At 40.1% G+C, this 18484-nt stretch overlaps 1 protein-coding gene across 6 annotated transcripts; it reads right to left on the bottom strand.

The window, feature by feature from the left end:
* Positions 1 to 12977, bottom strand: dtwd1 (DTW domain containing 1). Of its 6 annotated transcripts, XM_041175306.1 has the most exons (6): positions 12636 to 12887; positions 8956 to 9039; positions 6165 to 6478; positions 4993 to 5136; positions 4315 to 4630; positions 1 to 1678 (listed from the first exon to the last, which is right to left on the bottom strand). In XM_041175306.1, exons 3-6 carry the CDS (start codon positions 6450 to 6452, stop codon positions 1446 to 1448), a joined length of 981 nt encoding a protein of 326 aa, XP_041031240.1. In that variant the 5' UTR covers positions 6453 to 6478; positions 8956 to 9039; positions 12636 to 12887; the 3' UTR covers positions 1 to 1445. The 6 variants fall into 6 exon arrangements, with proteins under 6 accessions (XP_041031240.1, XP_041031241.1, XP_041031239.1 ...); XM_041175307.1 differs by lacking the exons at positions 8956 to 9039; positions 12636 to 12887 and adding an exon at positions 12913 to 12977 and having other exon boundaries at positions 6165 to 6479; XM_041175305.1 differs by lacking the exon at positions 8956 to 9039 and having other exon boundaries at positions 12636 to 12886.
* Between the last annotated feature and the right edge of the window lie 5507 nt (positions 12978 to 18484).

Raw genomic sequence — 18484 nt, 5'->3', positions numbered from 1 at the left:
TCACTCTTTAGCTCTGGCTTATATTAAATTTGCAATGCACTTGTAATAACAATGTTTTTTATAATGAAAAAATGAAAGAGACCTTTAGCCACAAATTGTAACACACAACCAACTCCAAAATACAAAGTGAACGTGGGTGGTCTTAACACAAAGCAGGACAGTGTGGAATGCTACTTTATGCCAACATGCTGCTTCAGTAACACTGATTTAATAGAATAACAACAGCCTTGCATTAGTTTTGCAAAATTGACAACATAACCTGTTGCATCATTCCATCCCTCATCAGGTTATTTAGATTCTGGAAACATAGCAAATGCCTAGAATGCCCTTAGCTGTTGAGCCGTTGCTACAGTAGCAGATAATTGCATTGGACAGACAATCTTGTTTGGTGGTCTGTGAGTTCAAAATGCTACTACATAAGCATTGGCTATTCTCATGTTAGTTTCAATCCAATTTGAGAGGATACAGAGTGGCAACTACCAATTACCACCTATCAAAGATTGAGAATCTAAATCTGCCTTGAGCAGCGGGGAGAATTAGAGGTAATCTATTCCTATGGGATAGCCTTACCAAATGACTGAGGTTATGACAAAAGACGAGTTATAATAGTCTGCCCATTCCAGTACAGCAGCATTAACACTGCTAATCAGCAAGACAAAATACCTAGTGGGTGAATTTTCATGTGGGTTCTTTTGCCTGTCCATCATAAGTTCAGTGGCAGAGCCATGTAAACCCTAGAAAAACCTTGTTCGCATTATTCAGTCTAGCCAACTGTATGTGTGTGTGTATCATTAATGAGAAACTAAATATAAATTTAATATATGAACGCAGATTAGAATCAGCATGATTGTTCCTTTATATGATCAATATAGATCCTTTTTCTCAGACTGTTGTTATTTTTTAAAAACTGTTTTTGTTTCATTAACCCCGTAGACTTTGAAATGCCGTTCATTTTGCTCAATAGTTCAGACTCAATGCTTTTCAACCAATCCTGAATTTACATCAAATTCTGGTTTATAAACCTACATTAATGATAGGAAGACCATTTCTATGAGGAAATTCTACTAGCTAGTTTAATAATGTTAAGATATTGCAAACAAGTTTATTTTTATTTTGCAAAAAATTAAAATGAAGAACTTAAGTGATGTCATCTCTATTCCATGTTACTTTCTGCTTTAGGGAGGAAGAAGACATTTATTTGAAAAACATACAGGATAGTGTATCTCTTTAAAGAAGACACTGACTGGTAAGTACTTTCTAAATGTTTAAATTCATTAAGGTTCAGAGACCAATAGATAATTAAACAAACTGTACAAGTTTTAATCATTGCTATTTAGATATCAAAAGGCAGAATTTACTATAAGCTTATATATATAGTCCTAGCTTACAAATTACAGTGTCTTAATGAAATGTGAAACTGTAGAAGTATCACCAGTGACTCCAGTTCAGTTCAGTTTTCCGGCTGCATGCTTAGCTTTGTTGATTAATCTGTACATGAATGAATAGAAAAAAAACAGGTTGTCATATTCCCCATTGTAGTTCTCTTTTAAAAGCAATCTATGATAATCAACTAGAAAGTAGTAAATGGCCTCTATGGTAGCAAGATATGTGTCTGGTTTTCCTTTCTGGCGACGCCAAAAATGTGTCTTTCGTGTTCTTAGTTCGACATGAAGTAATTCTGCAAAGAGAAGGGTACAGGAAAACATTTAAGCTATTTGAGAACTATCAGCACTAATATGCACTTTTGTCAAGTCAGCTTAACTCGTTCTTTTAGAATGATAGTTTATTACGTCAATCTTTTTGGTGCCATTATGTCAATGCTATAAAATTTTCCCCGTCCTTTTTTAAAACTGTATTCTTTCATGGAGTGTGGGTGTCACTGGTAAGGCCAGCATTTGTTGGCCATCCCTAATTGCCCTTGAACTGAGTGGCTTGCTAGGTCATTTCAGAAGGTGTTTAAGAGTCAACCATATTACTGCAGGTCTGGAGTCACATGTAGACCAGACAATGCAAGGACAGCAGATTTCCTTCCCTAAAGGACATCAGTGAAACAGATGGGTTTTTACAACAATCAGCGATAGTTTCGTCATCACTGTTACTGAGATTAGCTTTCAATTCCAGATTTTACAAAAACATTTAAATTAAACTTTGCTGTCATGGATCGGTGTTCCCAGAGCATTAACCTGGGCCTCTGGATTACTAGTCTAGTGACATTACCACTGTGCCACCATCTCCCCCTGTTCTAAAGATGCCAGCTCTATTACCAGCAGTAGCTATTTTTCATATATGAACCTATACAGGTTGTGTTAGCCTGATATCAGGCATCAAAGCCAAGCCTGACTGTATCCTAACTCAGCATTCATGCACACTTTTAATTAGGATTGTTGGATAATGATCAGTAGCGGGAAACCTATGGTTGATTTTATTTGATTTTAAACTGCAATATTCTCAGATTAAAATGATCAGAAAAATTAATCTAATGTTAAGGCTGGCCACCTTTCTCTTGAGAAGAAAAAGGCTGAAGAATGACCTAATGGAGATCTTTAAAATTACAAGAGGTTTGATCGAGTGGTCAGAGCGTTCCCACTTGTGCAAAAGAGCACAACTATGGGCATCAATATAATGTAGTCACCAAGAAATTAAATAGGCAATTCAGAAGTAACTACTTGACCCAGAATGGTGAGAATTGGAACGTGCTAGCAGAAGGAGTAGTTAAGGTGAACAGTATACATGCATTCAAGGGGAAGCTAGATAACCCTATATGAGTGAGAAAGGATTAGAGACTTAAGCTGACGAAGTTAGATGAGGGAAGATGGGAGGTGGCTCAAGTGGAGCATAAACACTGGCATGGACTGAATAGCTTGTTTCTGTACTGTATATTCTATGTCATTCTATGTAACTTTCCACAAAGACCAAATACATTTAAATATAAATTAAAGGAATAACAAAAACCAAGGTCATAGAACTAAATAAGATAATTAGATGATTATGACATCAATCTGGAAACAATTGACAACAGAGAGACATTTTCAAAACAAAACTTTGCTCCCATCTCACTTTGCTTTCCTTTGCGTGATATGACTATGGGGTTATACGTCAATCAGGTTAGCAAAGGCTTCATGGCAGGGAAATGTTAACCAAAGCCACAAGCTACATCTTTGTGACTATGGTGCATTGTGTTGCACATGCATTTTCATTATACCCATTTGTGAAGTGCCTGGGGACTCTTTTTTTACATTAAAATTGTGTTTATAAATGCAAGCTGTTGATTTGGATTTTAACTGTTCCAGCCCCTTTTACATCCCGTCCAATTCTGCTTTCTATTTTCTCAGCAGCTCTATTTTAAACAGGGAAACTCAGAAGCACGAAATCAAATACTCTAAAGACCTTGAATTATATAGAATATACAGAGCGTGAAAGTAAGTGAAACACAGTTCTGTTACCAGAATACACATGAGCTGGGTTGGTGGGGTACATATAAAGCAACAGCTAACAAAGTAAAGATTAAGATTAAAGATTAAACGATGTGAAGAGTGTAAAGATTATGGGCAGAAATTTTTCATCCAACAGGCAGACATGTGCCCGACCCGAATGGGAGTGAAATAGTGCACGATGATGTCGGCGGAGCGTCAAAACGTCATCGCGCACTCTCGCGATCTTTCGCTTGGCAGCCACGCACGAGAGGCAGCAGCGCGCCCGCCAACAATTAAGAGGCCTATTAAGGGCCTTAAGCAATTAAGTAAGTTGCATTTTTTACTGCCCGCTCAACCGTTCAGTTGGCAGGCAGATGAATAGGCCAGAAGGCCTTTGCATTTTTTGCAAAACCTCATTGACGGGCAGGATGAGGTTTCCAACACTTACTAAAAAAAGTTTAAAAATTTTAACCTCCTTTTTTACATGTCCCACTTCGCGTGACTAAGTCACATGTGGGGACATGTTTATATCATTTATAAAAAGTTTATTTTTGTATTTAAAATTCTTCAGCTCCCTGAGGTAGCTCTGTGCCTTCAGGGAACTTTCAGTGCCGTTAATTGGCCAGTCAGCGTGAAATCGCGATCAGGAGACTGACGAGGGGAAAATCCTGCCCTATGAGACAGAAAAACAAAATCATTTAAGTGCAATTTATCCATAGGTGCATTGCAGCAGCTTTGAAAGACACTGAACTGACTAGTTTTAAAAAGTTTGTGCCAATGATTTTATCTAATCAAATACTTATTAGGCAAATCAGAATATTTAGTGATTTTGCATCTGTGCAAGGCAGAAACGTGTTGATGGACAATGTTTGTTCATTTAATGTTCTAAGTTACACAGTACCTTGAAGACGTTCATCAGTAATGATTTTGTTGGTTTGATTCCAGGTACTATCAATAAATATCACCCTTTTTAATGGGGCCATTTTTATCTTCACCTCTCCAGCATCCTGCTCTTCTGTTGGATTTTGAGTATCCAAACTACAGTGGTCAAGTTTTGCACGTTTAAGTTCTGGTCCTTCCAAAGGAATGTTCTCATCATGGCTGTGGACATTCTTGGAAGGTCTTGTGGGAACAGATTTCTTATCTGCAATGTTAGATAAGTGCTTAGGAAGATCTTCAAGGGAAATCGACTTCGGACCAGGGAACACCACTACAACCTAAAACAGAGAAGTTATGTATCAAATAAAGACGGATCAAAACAACACACTAAGATTACAAGCAACTCAAAATGATGAAACAGGATGATTCTTTTAAAAAAAAACCTTCAGTTCTCTAGATATTCTAATCATACAATTTCCTACAGCTGAGGAAGGTATAATGTGAGCCAGGACTATACTATCTTACCTTGAACAGACCTAACACATCTCTTACCATCTCGTGAGAGAATGACACTAATAGAGAAATTTAAAATAATTTGCCTAGGCAAATGGTATGTGGTACCAAACTAACAACAGACAGTTAAATAATTAAAGGTATCATGTGGTCTTAGTTAAAGAAAGTGTGTTTTTTGATAACTTACTTCATGTTTTTCCTCCTCATTATCTGGCATGCAGGGGTACGTGTAAATATTGACATCATCTCGAGCCAACAGCTTTGCATGCACAGCAGTACTTTTGCCATCAGTTTCATTGGGATGTTTGATAATATCAATCTTCAAAGGGAGCTGGAAATGGAAAATATATTGTAATCTTTTTACCAAGGTAAAGATGAATAGGCACAATATAATTGATAAGAACAAACTTGCACTTATACAGCCTTTGTCATGTTCTTAAGATGTCTGGAGGTATACCTTCTGTTGTTTTGCAACAAAATGCAGCAGCCAATTTGCACACAGCAAAATCCCATTAAACAGCAAAAGTTAATTATTTTTAAAATGTGCTCCTGGGATGTAGGTATATTTGTATCCTTAGATGCTCTAAGAAGATAATAATTTACCACTAGGAATTATGCAAGGCTACTTCGGAGGTCATTAAAAGTCAACTGTCTAATGTGAGATTGAAGTCATGAATACAAGGCTAGTTCGAGGTGGCGCTGGTTGAAGAATGAATGAATAATACCTATCAGAAATATCTTTAGTGTGGGCATTGTAAATGTGCAGGATCAAACTCAGCTGTGATTCCACATGGGCAAATTACCAATAAGTGACTGCTTTCATGATTGAGCAGGAAAAAAAATCAGTATACTCAAATTCATGATGAATCACAGATTTTCTAATCTCCAGCGTTGAAAATATGATTTTCCAACCAAATGGCAGATAGTCATGTTGTAAAAGCAAAGCATTCATCCAGAATCATGAGCTCATGACAGTGTGAATACATACTGTTATTTATTTATTTCTCGTAATTCAAAAATATAAAGAAATAAACACTATGAATGATAGCACAATTACTGTATAGTCATTATGGCTATGTTTCTATTTGAATGGAAGAGAAAGAACTCTGTCATTTTACTGCAACCCCTCAGGTCTTCTGAGTGCCAGTATACAAATTAACCCTTGTTAAAGGGTGGGGAAATAGGTTACAATTCCTTTTCATTTACTGTATCAGAACAATAAAAAACATTAGCATTTTACATCCAGGTGAAGAGCCGGGATTGTGTAGCTAGCTGAAAGAAAGTTAACATGCTCATCAAGGTTCTGAATATTGGAAATGGTACAGCAAATTCTGTATTATTCTACCCCTAGTTACTAACCTTAACCTGAGGTATCTCATCAGAATTCACACCATCTACCAACAGGCAACATGAGTAACAATAAAACATCCTTGAGCTCTGGCATTTTGGACATTTTGAGCGACCATTTTGTTGGAGTGTTTCTAGTATTGTCTGGGAAGCTAGTTTCAAATCTTTAAAAGAATCAGAGACTTCTTGTTTGTCAGCTTCACTTGATTGGGTGCACAGTCTATCAGAACTTTCACATTTACTTGCATCGGTGTGAAGTGCGTCTTCAACTCTCATGGTTCTTTCCAAGCTCACTGACATCCTGAGGAATGGTTACAGGTTTATCCCTGAAATTAAGAAAAAAAAAAATACAATTGGGTCAAGTGCTGGTTAATTTCAATCATAAGAATAGTTTCCTAAGTACTTCACTGTTCACCCTGTGACAAATATCTAGGTAATGGTTCATATTAATATTTCAGAGGTAAATTTTCAGTTCTGGGAAGGTGGGTGTTGTGAAGGTAAGGTAACTAAAATGCTGGGTTTTAGAGATTGCCAGAACACCTAAAAGAAAATTTCAATTCAGAAGGTTAGCCATGTTTGTTTAATTGAGTCAGGATAGAAGAGACAGAGACATAAAACAAGAGGTGGGCTTACTTAGTGGAGAACTGGAGAGGTGATGTCTAACTGCTGGCAAAGAAGTGCAGTCCAGTGAGATATTTAGTCTTTGGGAGCTAAAGCTAAATTAATTTAAAATCATTAAGTGAACCTTGAAAGGATACGTTGTCATGGAGATGGGTGGAGCTTGGTTTCAATTTATCTGTGAATGTGCAGAGAGAGGGGATTGGCTGCAGTTTGGACTTCGTGTGGCTTGCAGTTCACAGAGAAGCCCTGGGAGCTGTTAGCAGGCTCCAGACAGTTAGGGCTCAGAAAATTCCTGGGAGCTATTTATAGCTCAATGCAGGCAGGAGACTGGAGTTTGGAGAAACCCAAGGGTAGTGCCAGCTTAGTGAAGCTAGCAGTTTGTGGACGAACTGGAATTGTGCCAGTAATTAGAGGCAGGAGTTTAGCTTTGTGAATTCCGAGGAGTGCAGTCTCAGGGGAAGAGTTTGACCATTGGGAGGTGCGCAGTTGTTGAAGCATTCTGATTACAGCCGCTTTTGAGAAAATTCAAGGGCTAGATCTTCGAAAGTGAAGAGCTGAAATCCATCGTGAGGCAGAGTTTTAATGAGATTTTGTGATTCACACTGGTTACTGGATGTTTGGGTGGGTTGTTAAGAAATCTGTGGGATCTGCCTTAGTTGCATCTGCCATATAATGTGCAATATGGTGTGTTTGACCACAGTTTGCCTCTTAATTCATTTTTATCTTCCGTTAATTCTGCAAGTTAGAGTATAAGATGGATAGTGTAAATTATTTTACTTCCCTAACTTTTAAAGTTTATTTTGTTTGTTCAAAACCACAGAATCTTGTGGCATAATTCTCCTAGTGGATAACTGGGATTTCAAACTTTGTTTACTTTAAACAAAAAGTTACTGATCATTAAACAGGTTGCAACAACTTAAAATGTCCAAAGACGATATCTGAAGTTGGCACTTTTGTGGAACTTAAAAACATAGGGACAAAATTTTGGCAACATGGCTTGAGTTCATCAAAAACTTTAATCTCCATAATTAATGCTTCAACATCAATGGATACAGATGGCACAACAGTGGATTACAGCCCTGAATTACTTACGGATATATTGAACTTTTTAAGAAAGATGTGTTTTTTAAAAAAGACATACAAGCAAAGACACTGAGCAAAAGATGGCTGAGAATTTTGTGGAAAACTCCTATGTGGACTATACTTGACCAAGTAATCCCGAGAGAACACAGAATGTCACACCTAAAAAAACATCAAGGCATGCTTCAGACAGAGACACTCAAAAGGAAGAGATGAAATGCAAAAGACAACTTTAATCTCCTGTGTTTGTGGAGACTGATTGCCACATCTCAGATGACATCCAAAGCCCATCTCCTGTTACATCTCAGAATGTGGAAATGGTCTGAGTTGAAAGAAAATGGTCTCTGGGCAAAAGATATGTTTGTTTTTTACCCTTCCAGGAATACACATGCAAATGGGTCAGAAAGCTAGCTGCATACCTGGTGTGTGTGTGTGCTAGTGTACTGTGAGAGTGACAGCAGAAGATCATCAAACAGGTGCCCCTGCAGCTTGCAGGCAAAGTCTCTTTCTCTCTCTCAGTTGCAGGAGGAAAGTCAGCGAAGCCACAATCAAAAGGAAATAGGACAGCTTCTTCGGCCAACCTGCAGAACCCCAAATGTCTCCAAACCAACTGCTATACTGCCAGAGTCAGCACTACTGGAATCACCCAATTTAACAGCTACGACATATCGATATCTACGCTTCACAGATAAGCAAAGACTGATTCAGATATCTTTTTTAACTTTTATTTGGACTCAACTTCTTATTTCTGATGTGTGTGTTAAGTTTTTATTATTTTTTCTTGGGTTTTTAGTAACTAATAAACTTACTCTTTCTTTGACTCAAGAAAGCCTGGTTAAGTTGACTCCTTCTGAAACATAAATACATTTGGACTGGGAAAAGTATCCACGGGGGAAGGAATCCCTTTTAAATTAACCTTGTTGTGACCAACTGAGGGGGTTGAATATAGAAGGTGAACCAGTTCATTCCTCCTCACCTGGGAACTTAAGAAAATTGGGATCCCATTCAGGCAGGTAACAAACTGGGGGACCTCTCCCGGGGACTGGTCGTAAACACAGAATGCAAAAATAGTTTACACTTTAGGATTGTCAGAATAACCTACTCATAAATTCAAAGCTCCTGGATAGATAAGGACCATACAGGATCCACCTCAGGAAGTCTTGCGCCTGCTTTCCAGTCTATATGTCTATTTTTCAAAACATAGATGAAATTCAATTGTGTTAATATATGAGAGTTCTCCAGAAATGATTTCCATTTCTGTCCTTCCATTGTTACCTTTGGAGTTCGTCAAGGATCCATCCTTGACCCATCCTTTTACCTATCCACATGATACATTGTCCCAATATATGCATTCAGCTCTCACATAAATGCCACCATCACCTCATATTCTCAACCGCCTCTATGTTGTCAGACCGCTGATCTGACATTCAGTGTTGGATGAAGCATAATTTCCTCCAGTTAAACATAGGGAAGATTGAAACCATTGGGCCAAGTTTTTGCTACCGAGGCAGATAACTCAAGTCAGGAAATTTTCTGATTTGGCAGACTTGCCTCAGTTTATAGGGCCTTGTTAGTTCCAATTTTCACTCCGAGGAAGGGAGGACAAGAATAAGTTGGGCCTGTTGACCCCAGAAACAGATCCGAGGCAGCCAAAGGGGTTGCTAAGTGCTGAGGTGGGTTGGTTAGTAGGCCCACCCCAGTTGTCTAGGACATTGTCCCAGTTGTTTTAACAGCTGGTAGGGCTCTTTAACCCTCAACCCCCATAGTCCCTCCATGCCAATTCATGCCCCCCACAACCCACCATACACCCCATGCCAACTAATTCCCCCCACCTACTCCGTGCCTCCTCATGCCCAAACATACTACCTCCACAGCCACTCACCCAGTGTCCACCATTGGCAGACTTCAGGAACCATGTGGAGATGAAAAAATAAACTTCTAACAATCTAATTTAGCTCTCACTCATTCACACTTGATCATGGAATAAACCCCCATTCATGAAACCAATTCAAATCTTTTAAATCTCAAGTGGTTAACCTCTTATAAAAACAAACTAATTTCTATCCAGACTCTCCATCAAAGACAGCTAATCTTTTAATAGTCTCTTTAAACTGTCAATCACATTATGATCTCAAAGCCCCCTGCTGAGATAATTGTCACTTTTGAAACTCAGTCAAGAATTCATAATAACATAATATTAGTCCTTAGGAAATGTCAACAGAGACCTCTTTTGAAAGCACAGATAGATGTTTTTTCCCCAACCTACACCAGATGGCCTGCCAATCAAAGCAGTCCAGCAGAGGATTTTTTTTTAACTACTCAGTGACAGCTTCAGCCTGTTTTTCCCCCAGATTTAAAGAGCAGGGATTTAAAAAACCTCAGACACTTAAACAGACCTTATCTGCCCTTCAAGGGTGTTTATATCTACCCCACAAATTTGTGACCGCCACACTGGGTTAAGACCATTGGAACTGCCAAAATGGGGTACATTTAAACTCAGCACTAAGTTCAAGTGACCCTGCTGAGCTCAAGTTTCCCAACTGTGTGATTCACACCGCACCCCCTTCCCCCCACCAGCAAAAATGGGATCTGTCGGAAATGGAGGCAGGACTTCTGTATCCAGCTCCTGCCTGACTCCACGAAAATCTGACTCATTTGTTTTCAACCACCACCACAAACTCCACTCACCAAGCCCACCACCTATTCCAACCCCCTGCTCAGGTTGAACTAGATTGTTTGAACTTCGGCATGTTATTCCACCCCAAGTTGAACTTGTGATTCCATATCCTCTTCATTAAAACCATAACTTACTTCCATCTAGATAAGATCACTTAGCTTGAATCCTACTTCAGCCCAGCTGCTGCTGAAACCCTCATCTGCCTTTGACGACTCAAGGACTCAACTACTCAAATGTTCCCCTTGCTAGACTCCCATTCGCCATGCTCTGCAGACTTCAGATAATCCAAAATTTCTTGCTCCTCCCATCTTGTCCTATCCTGCATTTTTCCCACTCACACACCATCCTAGTCTCCAACAAAGACTACATAGACCCCTAGTCCTGCTGGACTGATTTCAAAGCTGCAGTTTGTTTTACTGTACAGGAGGGAACAAGCTTAAAACATTTTTGGTTACATAAACATTTCGTGGACAGGGCGGAGAATTTAAGTATGGATGAAAAATAATAAACATCTCTGTTTATTTCAAATAGCCACACACATGCCACATAGCTTGACATGAACTGTGATCATTTCCAGCGAATCGCAGTGAATTCTAACCTAGATTACAACACATATTGAAAGAAAAAATCTTTCTTACACGATAAAGTGCCTTGTGGAGTTTTATTCCCTGTGGTCTATGCTGACAGCGTCTTCGCTGCAGTGAAAGGAAATAAAAATGCCCCAAACATGAAACTGCTCCCACAACACATATGCCAAACTCCAGGAACTGCACCTCATCTTCCGACTAGGCACTTTACGGCCTTCTGGACTGAATATTGAATTCAACAACTTTAGGTCTTGAACTCCCTCCTCCATCCCCACCCCCTTTCTGTTTCTTCCCCCTTCCTTTTGTTTTTTTCCAATAAATTATATAGATTTTTCTTTTCCCACCTATTTCCATTATTTTTAAATCTTTTATGCTCCCCCCCACCCCCACTAGAGCTGTACCTTGAGTGCCCTACCATCCATTCTTAATTAGCACATTCGTTTAGATAATATCACCAACTTTTTAACACCTGTGTTCTTTTGTTCTGTTGTGTGTGACATCTTTTGATGATCTGCTTCTATCACTGCTTGTTTGTCCCTACAACCACACCAAACCCCTCCACTTCTCTCCCCCCACCCCCCCATCCCCAACCCTCCCCACCTTAAACCAGCTTATATTTCACCCCTTCCTGGGATTCACCTAGTTCTGTCGAAGGGTCATGAGGACTCGAAACGTCAACCCTTTTCTTCTCCGCCGATGCTGCCAGACCCGCTGAGTTTTTCCAGGTAATTCTGTTTTTGTTTTGGATTTCCAGCATCCGCAGTTTTTTTTTGTTTTTCTATTTGCTTCTATCACTGCTTGCTTGTCCCTACAACCACACCCCCCCCTCCACTTCTCTCCCTCCCTCCCTCCCCACCCACCCACCCAACCCCCAACCCCCAACCCTCCCCACCTTAAACCAGCTTATATTTCACCCCTTCCTGGGATTCACCTAGTTCTGTCGAAGGGTCATGAGGACTCGAAACGTCAACCCTTTTCTTCTCCGCCGATGCTGCCAGACCCGCTGAGTTTTTCCAGGTAATTCTGTTTTTGTTTTGGATTTCCAGCATCCGCAGTTTTTTTTTGTTTTTCTATTTGCTTCTATCACTGCTTGCTTGTCCCTACAACCACACCCCCCCCTCCACTTCTCTCCCTCCCTCCCTCCCCACCCACCCACCCAACCCCCAACCCCCAACCCTCCCCACCTTAAACCAGCTTATATTTCACCCCTTCCTGGGATTCACCTAGTTCTGTCGAAGGGTCATGAGGACTCGAAACGTCAACCCTTTTCTTCTCCGCCGATGCTGCCAGACCCGCTGAGTTTTTCCAGGTAATTCTGTTTTTGTTTTGGATTTCCAGCATCCGCAGTTTTTTTTTGTTTTTCTATTTGCTTCTATCACTGCTTGCTTGTCCCTACAACCACACCCCCCCCTCCACTTCTCTCCCTCCCTCCCCACCCACCCACCCAACCCCCAACCCCCAACCCCCAACCCTCCCCACCTTAAACCAGCTTATATTTCACCCCTTCCTGGGATTCACCTAGTTCTGTCGAAGGGTCATGAGGACTCGAAACGTCAACTCTTTTCTTCTCCGCCGATGCTGCCAGACCCGCTGAGTTTGTCCAGGTAATTCTGTTTGCGTTCCGGCCTTCACTATCTGGGCTTGTTTTTTTTTCTCTCTCTCTCTCTCTCTCTCTCTCTCTACCTCTCTCTGGAATCAAATATTCCAAACAAAGCTACAATAACTTGGCCTCTTTTTTTTTTAAAAAAAAAACCCCGCAGTTTTCACCACGCAGGATGTTAGTTTGTTAGTTAGCACGACCACAGGCTAGCCGACCGATCGCAGCCTCCCGTTCAGCCACGCACACCTTCCCCTTTGCTGGGGCGGAACCATTTTCCTCCAGGCATATCGGCGGGCGGACGGCGGACGGCGGCGCACCTTCCGCACCGGAAGTGGGCGTTGTTAGGGCTGCCTTAGCAACGGGAGCCGCAGTCGACTCTCTCTCTCTCTCTCTCTCTCTCTCTCTCCCACCCCCACCCCCACCCCCACCCCGCCTGGTGCGCTTCGCTTCGTGAGTTCATCGGTCTTCGGTTGTGAAGACTTGAGACGTTATGATTTGTAGCGGAGAAGTAAGATGTTTAGGAAAGGATGACTGGAAGTAGTTTATAGGCTACGTGGGCCATCCGGTGGTGCTCCTGGAAATAAAAGCAAAATGCCGGGGATGCTGGAAATCTGCAACAAAACTAGCTGTAAAAAAAACCTCAGCCTCTGCGGGGAGGAGCGCAGTTCACGTTTCCAGTCCGTATGGCCCTTCATCAGTCAGGCTTGCTCATTTATTTATATATATATATATATATATATATATTTTGGTTTAATGATATCACTTATTTTTGATAAATTGCGGTCGAAACGAGCAGCTGCACTTGCTGAAACGGTTTAACTGTTGATATCAGTTTTTAACCATAATCTCCTGACACGTTCCCGCATGCTGAAATTCAGCTTCATCAAATCATTTGGCTCGGCTGCAATCCGCAGTGAGAGAAGTAACAGAAACCCTGTTTGCATCACTATTCATGCTCCAGGCACTCAAAAACCAACAAGAAAAGTCAAGTTGGTGTTCCCTGTTGTTATTGCTCCGTCCAATATATTTTAGAACAAAGCAACATAAAGGGATCGCGATAAAAACGTACCTTGCGGTGTTGTGAAATTCTTTTTAAAAAAAACTTTAAAAAAATGTGAAAGGCAAACTAGTATAAGAAGACTGACTTAAGGATGCAAGTAATGCAGGTTGGAGTGGGGATGCTGAGGAAACTGATGCTTATGCTCATAATCCATCTTGACAGTATTTTTGTGAGTCTTTAATGTTTTGCCTTAAACCTGCATTTTCTACTCCTCTAAGCAGTGCGCTCTGCAGTTTAGTGATCTGGGAATTTTACCACAGATTTTTACATTTGAAGCGTATTTCATACTGGATCTATCTTCAAATATGGGGAGAAATTTACATAGTAAATTTTGTTTTAACTATATCTTCACACACTGAAAAACATTTTAATTCAGTCAATTTTCTAACTAATTTAATGTGAAAGATTTTAAGTTTTGCTTGTTTGTTATGGCACTAGATGTTTTAACTGCTTTAATAAAACAATAATATTTTACAGCTGCACTTTGTATATATTTATGCAAAATGGAAAATAAACCTAAAAGCTTTGAAGATGTTTTGGAGTTTCAAGATCTGGTAAGTGACTTTGTTGCTTATAGTCATTGCACATCCTATTCCAATTAAACGGTGGAATCTGAAGAGTAGAACAAGTCCAATTTAGCCTATTATATCAGTTTCACTCCAGCTACACATCCTAGCTATGCATTGCAGACCCATTTTCCTGCTCTTTACCAGAATATTTCTTGTTCAAAAGCTGATTGAATCAACCAATAGCCACATGCAGTAATAATTCTCTGCCTGACCATGTAATTTCAGTTGCCTTTGCCCTCACCAGGTTCAATTCTTTCTCTGTGCATCCTCGATCCCCTCCCCATCCAACTCCTTACTATTCAGCTACTGCCTCCTGTCCTCTTGCCCCAAAGCTCACCAACACCTTAAAAAGTTCTGTTTGCAGAATATCATTCCCATCTTTAAAGCTTCAATTATTCTGCATCTACACCATAGACCTATTCTATTTTTATATTTAATATACATTTCTAATCTCTTTTTTTAAAGTACTATTTCACATATATCTTTGCTGAACTGCATTTGTGATTATGCCTACCTACTCCCCAAACCCTTTGCCCTCCTGTCATCTGCTGTATTCTTTCTTATAATTTGCTCTAATTTGACATCACGGAATAAAAAGTTACCGAGAGAACATTATAGAATTATTTTATCATTTTCAAAAGGATTCATCATGATATGGGTACACTATATCATTTTCTTAACTTTCACAAGACATGTTGATAAAACATACCAGAGAATACCTCAGCTGAGCTTGAATTATGTTCCTTGTTTCAAAATTTCTGGGTTTGCAGAATGTAATCAAATAAAATGCAAATGATGTTTTGAATCTTCAGTGTACCAATGTCCTTTTGCGAGTAGGTTGCAAACAATGCTTATCACTGCAGATAAGATAACAAGCCAGGTTGGGTTTAGGCCTTTGCATTGCAAAAGTGCCAGAAGAAACTGCAGTCCTGATGATACGCTTACCAAAAATTAAGTTTGCCCAGCATTTAAGCATGAATCTCATCAGTTTTTCTGCATCATGTATGTGTCAGAGTTAACAATCTCTACTGATAAAATCAATGCTTATCTTAATGTGTTCTTACCAAGTTTGGGGGTCAAATATATAACTTTTGACTGGACCCTCATATCTTCTTTTATTTGCTTTTATTGAACCATTGGCATATGACTTGGTTCATTCGAAACAAACAAAGCTTTCAAGTCAGATAGCTGCCTTTATACTTTAATAAAATGCTTAGCCATTACTTCCTGCCGTTATCAGCAATATAAATACTGTGCTAAAGGGTCCATCTTGAGCATATGGAAGGAAACAGGTTTTGATAGAGTGGATAAAGAGAGGCAAGTGGAGAAAGAGATGGCAAGAGGCCATCAATTCAAGAAAGTCATCAAGAAATCTAATAGGGAATTCAGAAGAAATTTGTTCACTAAGAGTGATGAGAATGCAGAATGCGCTAGCCCAAGGTATGATTAAAATGAATAGTATTGATGCATTTAAGGGGGAGCTAGTCAAGCATTTGAGGGAAAAGGGAATAAAAGTCTACAATGACAATCTTATTGGAGGAAAGATTGGAGCAGGTTCAAGTGGAGCTCCGACGCTGGCATAGATTGATTGAGCCGATTGACTGTTTCTGTATCATATATCCATTGCGTTTTTCACATTCACTTGAGCTGCCTTTGGAAGCTTCTGAAGGTCAGACAGCTGGACAAAAACACCAGTAACTGAGGTGCTCACCCCAGCTCTTTTGCCAAGCATCCACGTCATATTGAGATAGTTACAACTGAATTGGGCTGGCCATGTAGCCAAAATGCCTGACACTCTCTTACCAAAGTGAATCTTCTATGGAGAACTTGAGTCTGGGGTATGCTGTCATTGCAGTCAAAGGAAGTGTTACAAGAACACTCTGAAGGCTTCACTTAGGAGTTTTGACATCGACTTTAAGTCCTGGGAGAGGCTCACCCGAGTTCACTTCACCTGTCATAACCAAAATAAAGGTGTGGCCTCCTTCGAAAGCAAACACATATTAGAGGCTTAACAGTCACTGGAGCCCTACCAAGCACCCCAGATAATGAACATGGTCATCATGCCTTTTCTGGCAACAACTTTGAACAGAGCTGTCAGTGGCCTGTTAGTCAGCAATGTGACTGACTCTTAAAAAAAATACCCTCTGAACAAGGGTAATTAGGGATGGACAATAATTGCTGGCCTAGCCAGCGATGCCCACATCCCATGAATGAATTTTTAATAAGTGCTGTCAGTAGCAGTCACTTATCCACCCTCCTGTGAAGATGGATGTCATCTCTAAGGCTGGCATGTATTATCTGATTTCTGTAACCCAAGATGGTGGTATTCTGTAAAGAAGGCTGTGTGTATGTGTCTATGATTAATTAAACTGGGGGAAAGTTAGTAAAGACAGCTTGTCTGTGAGAATTGAGAGATGAAAGGTAGAGGAGCTAGGTGCATGCATTTGTAATGAAAGGCAAGGTGAAGTTGAATGTACGAGTAAATAAGTTGGATTTTAAAATTTGCATTAGGCGATAGGTGAGTATTTGACTTTTCAGCTGATAAATTTCAATGGGTAGTTTAGAAGTGACAAAGGGCTTCTACAACTTAGAAAAGTTTCATTAGTAAACAAGGGAAGATTATTAAATTTTATTTGACCTGAAAGTGGAGGCAATAGGAAGACTTGAAAGATTTTTATATTTTGGAAATGTTGAGTTCAGAGAGGTACTCAGGACAATGGAGTCTAAGATGAAAGGGGGAAAAAAAGATATTTAAGGAAATATGTTTAGTTGAGTTGTGTTGACTGTGTGGGGGAGATGTCCTGAGACCAGCTCTGTGCTGAGAAAAGAAGTGCATTTGAAGCAGACATCCAGTTTCAAGCCAGAAAAGTCTTCATTTTTAGAAAACAGTCTGTTTCTGAAGCTTCTTGGATTTCCACAGCAGAGTGAGGAGTAGCAGAATTTTTTGCCTTGGGCAATATTACTGGACTTTTATGGTTAAAAATCTAAAGGGAGCTGTTGCCAAATAGTTTACTTGTATATTCTGACCAAGTGCGTTTTTTCGAGGAATGTTTTGTAAGACTGTTTTAACTATATAATTTTAATCTTGTGTGCTTAAATTTTTTCTTCCTGTTAATAAATCTTTTAATTTTAAAATCCTAAAAGTGTTACTGGGACTCTATGCTTCTGGGATCACCATAAGACTATAAGACATAGGAGCGGAAGTATGGCATTCGGCCCATCGACTCTGCTCCACCATTCAATGAGATCATGGCTGATCTGATGATCCTCAACTCCACTTCTGCTTTTTCGCCATAACCCTTACTGATTAAAAATCTGTCTATCTCAGTTTTGCATATACCCAATGACCCAGTCTCTACAGCCCTCTGCGGTAAAGAATTCCACAGATTCACTACCATCTGAGAGAAGAAATTCCTCCTGATCTCTGTCTTAAATGGGCGACCCCTTACTCTGAGATTATCCCCTCTGGTCCTAGGCTCTCCCACAAGGGGAAACAACCTCTCAGCATCTATCCTGTCAAGCCCCTTAAGAATCATATATGTTTCAATAAAATTGCCTCTCATTCTTCGAAGCTCCAATGAGTACAGCCCCATCCTACTCAATTTCTCCATCCCCGGGATCAACCTAGTAAATCTTTCTGGACTGCCTCCAATGCCAGTGTACCTTTCCTTAGATAAGGGGAGCAAAACTGTTCACAGTAATTCTAGGTGTGGTCTAACTAGTACCATGTATAATTTTAGCAAGACTTCCCTATTTTTGTACTCCATTCTCTTTGAAATAAAGGCCAACATTCCATTTGCCTTCACTATTATCTGCTGAACATATGCTGGCTTTTTGTGATTCATGCATGAGGGCCCCCAAATCCCTCTGTGCTGCTGCTTTCTGCAGTCTTTTTCCATTTAAATAATAATCAGCTCTTCCATTCTTCCTGCCAAAGTGCATAACCTCACAGTTTCCCAAGTTATATTCCATTTGCCAAGTTTTTGCCCACTCACTTAACCTGTCTATATCCCTCTGTGGACTCTTTGGGCAGAATTTTCGGGTTGGCAAGCAGGGGCAGGGTCCGCTTGCTGACGCGTAAAATGACGTGTGATGTCGTCCGGCAGCGTCCCGACATCATCGCGATATTTTGTTCGGC

The sequence above is a fragment of the Carcharodon carcharias genome, chromosome 26, assembly GCF_017639515.1.
Source record: "Carcharodon carcharias isolate sCarCar2 chromosome 26, sCarCar2.pri, whole genome shotgun sequence".
Classification (NCBI taxonomy): domain Eukaryota; kingdom Metazoa; phylum Chordata; class Chondrichthyes; order Lamniformes; family Lamnidae; genus Carcharodon; species Carcharodon carcharias.
Note: the sequence above shows the minus strand (reverse complement) of the source record. Positions and strands in the feature narration are given on the sequence as shown.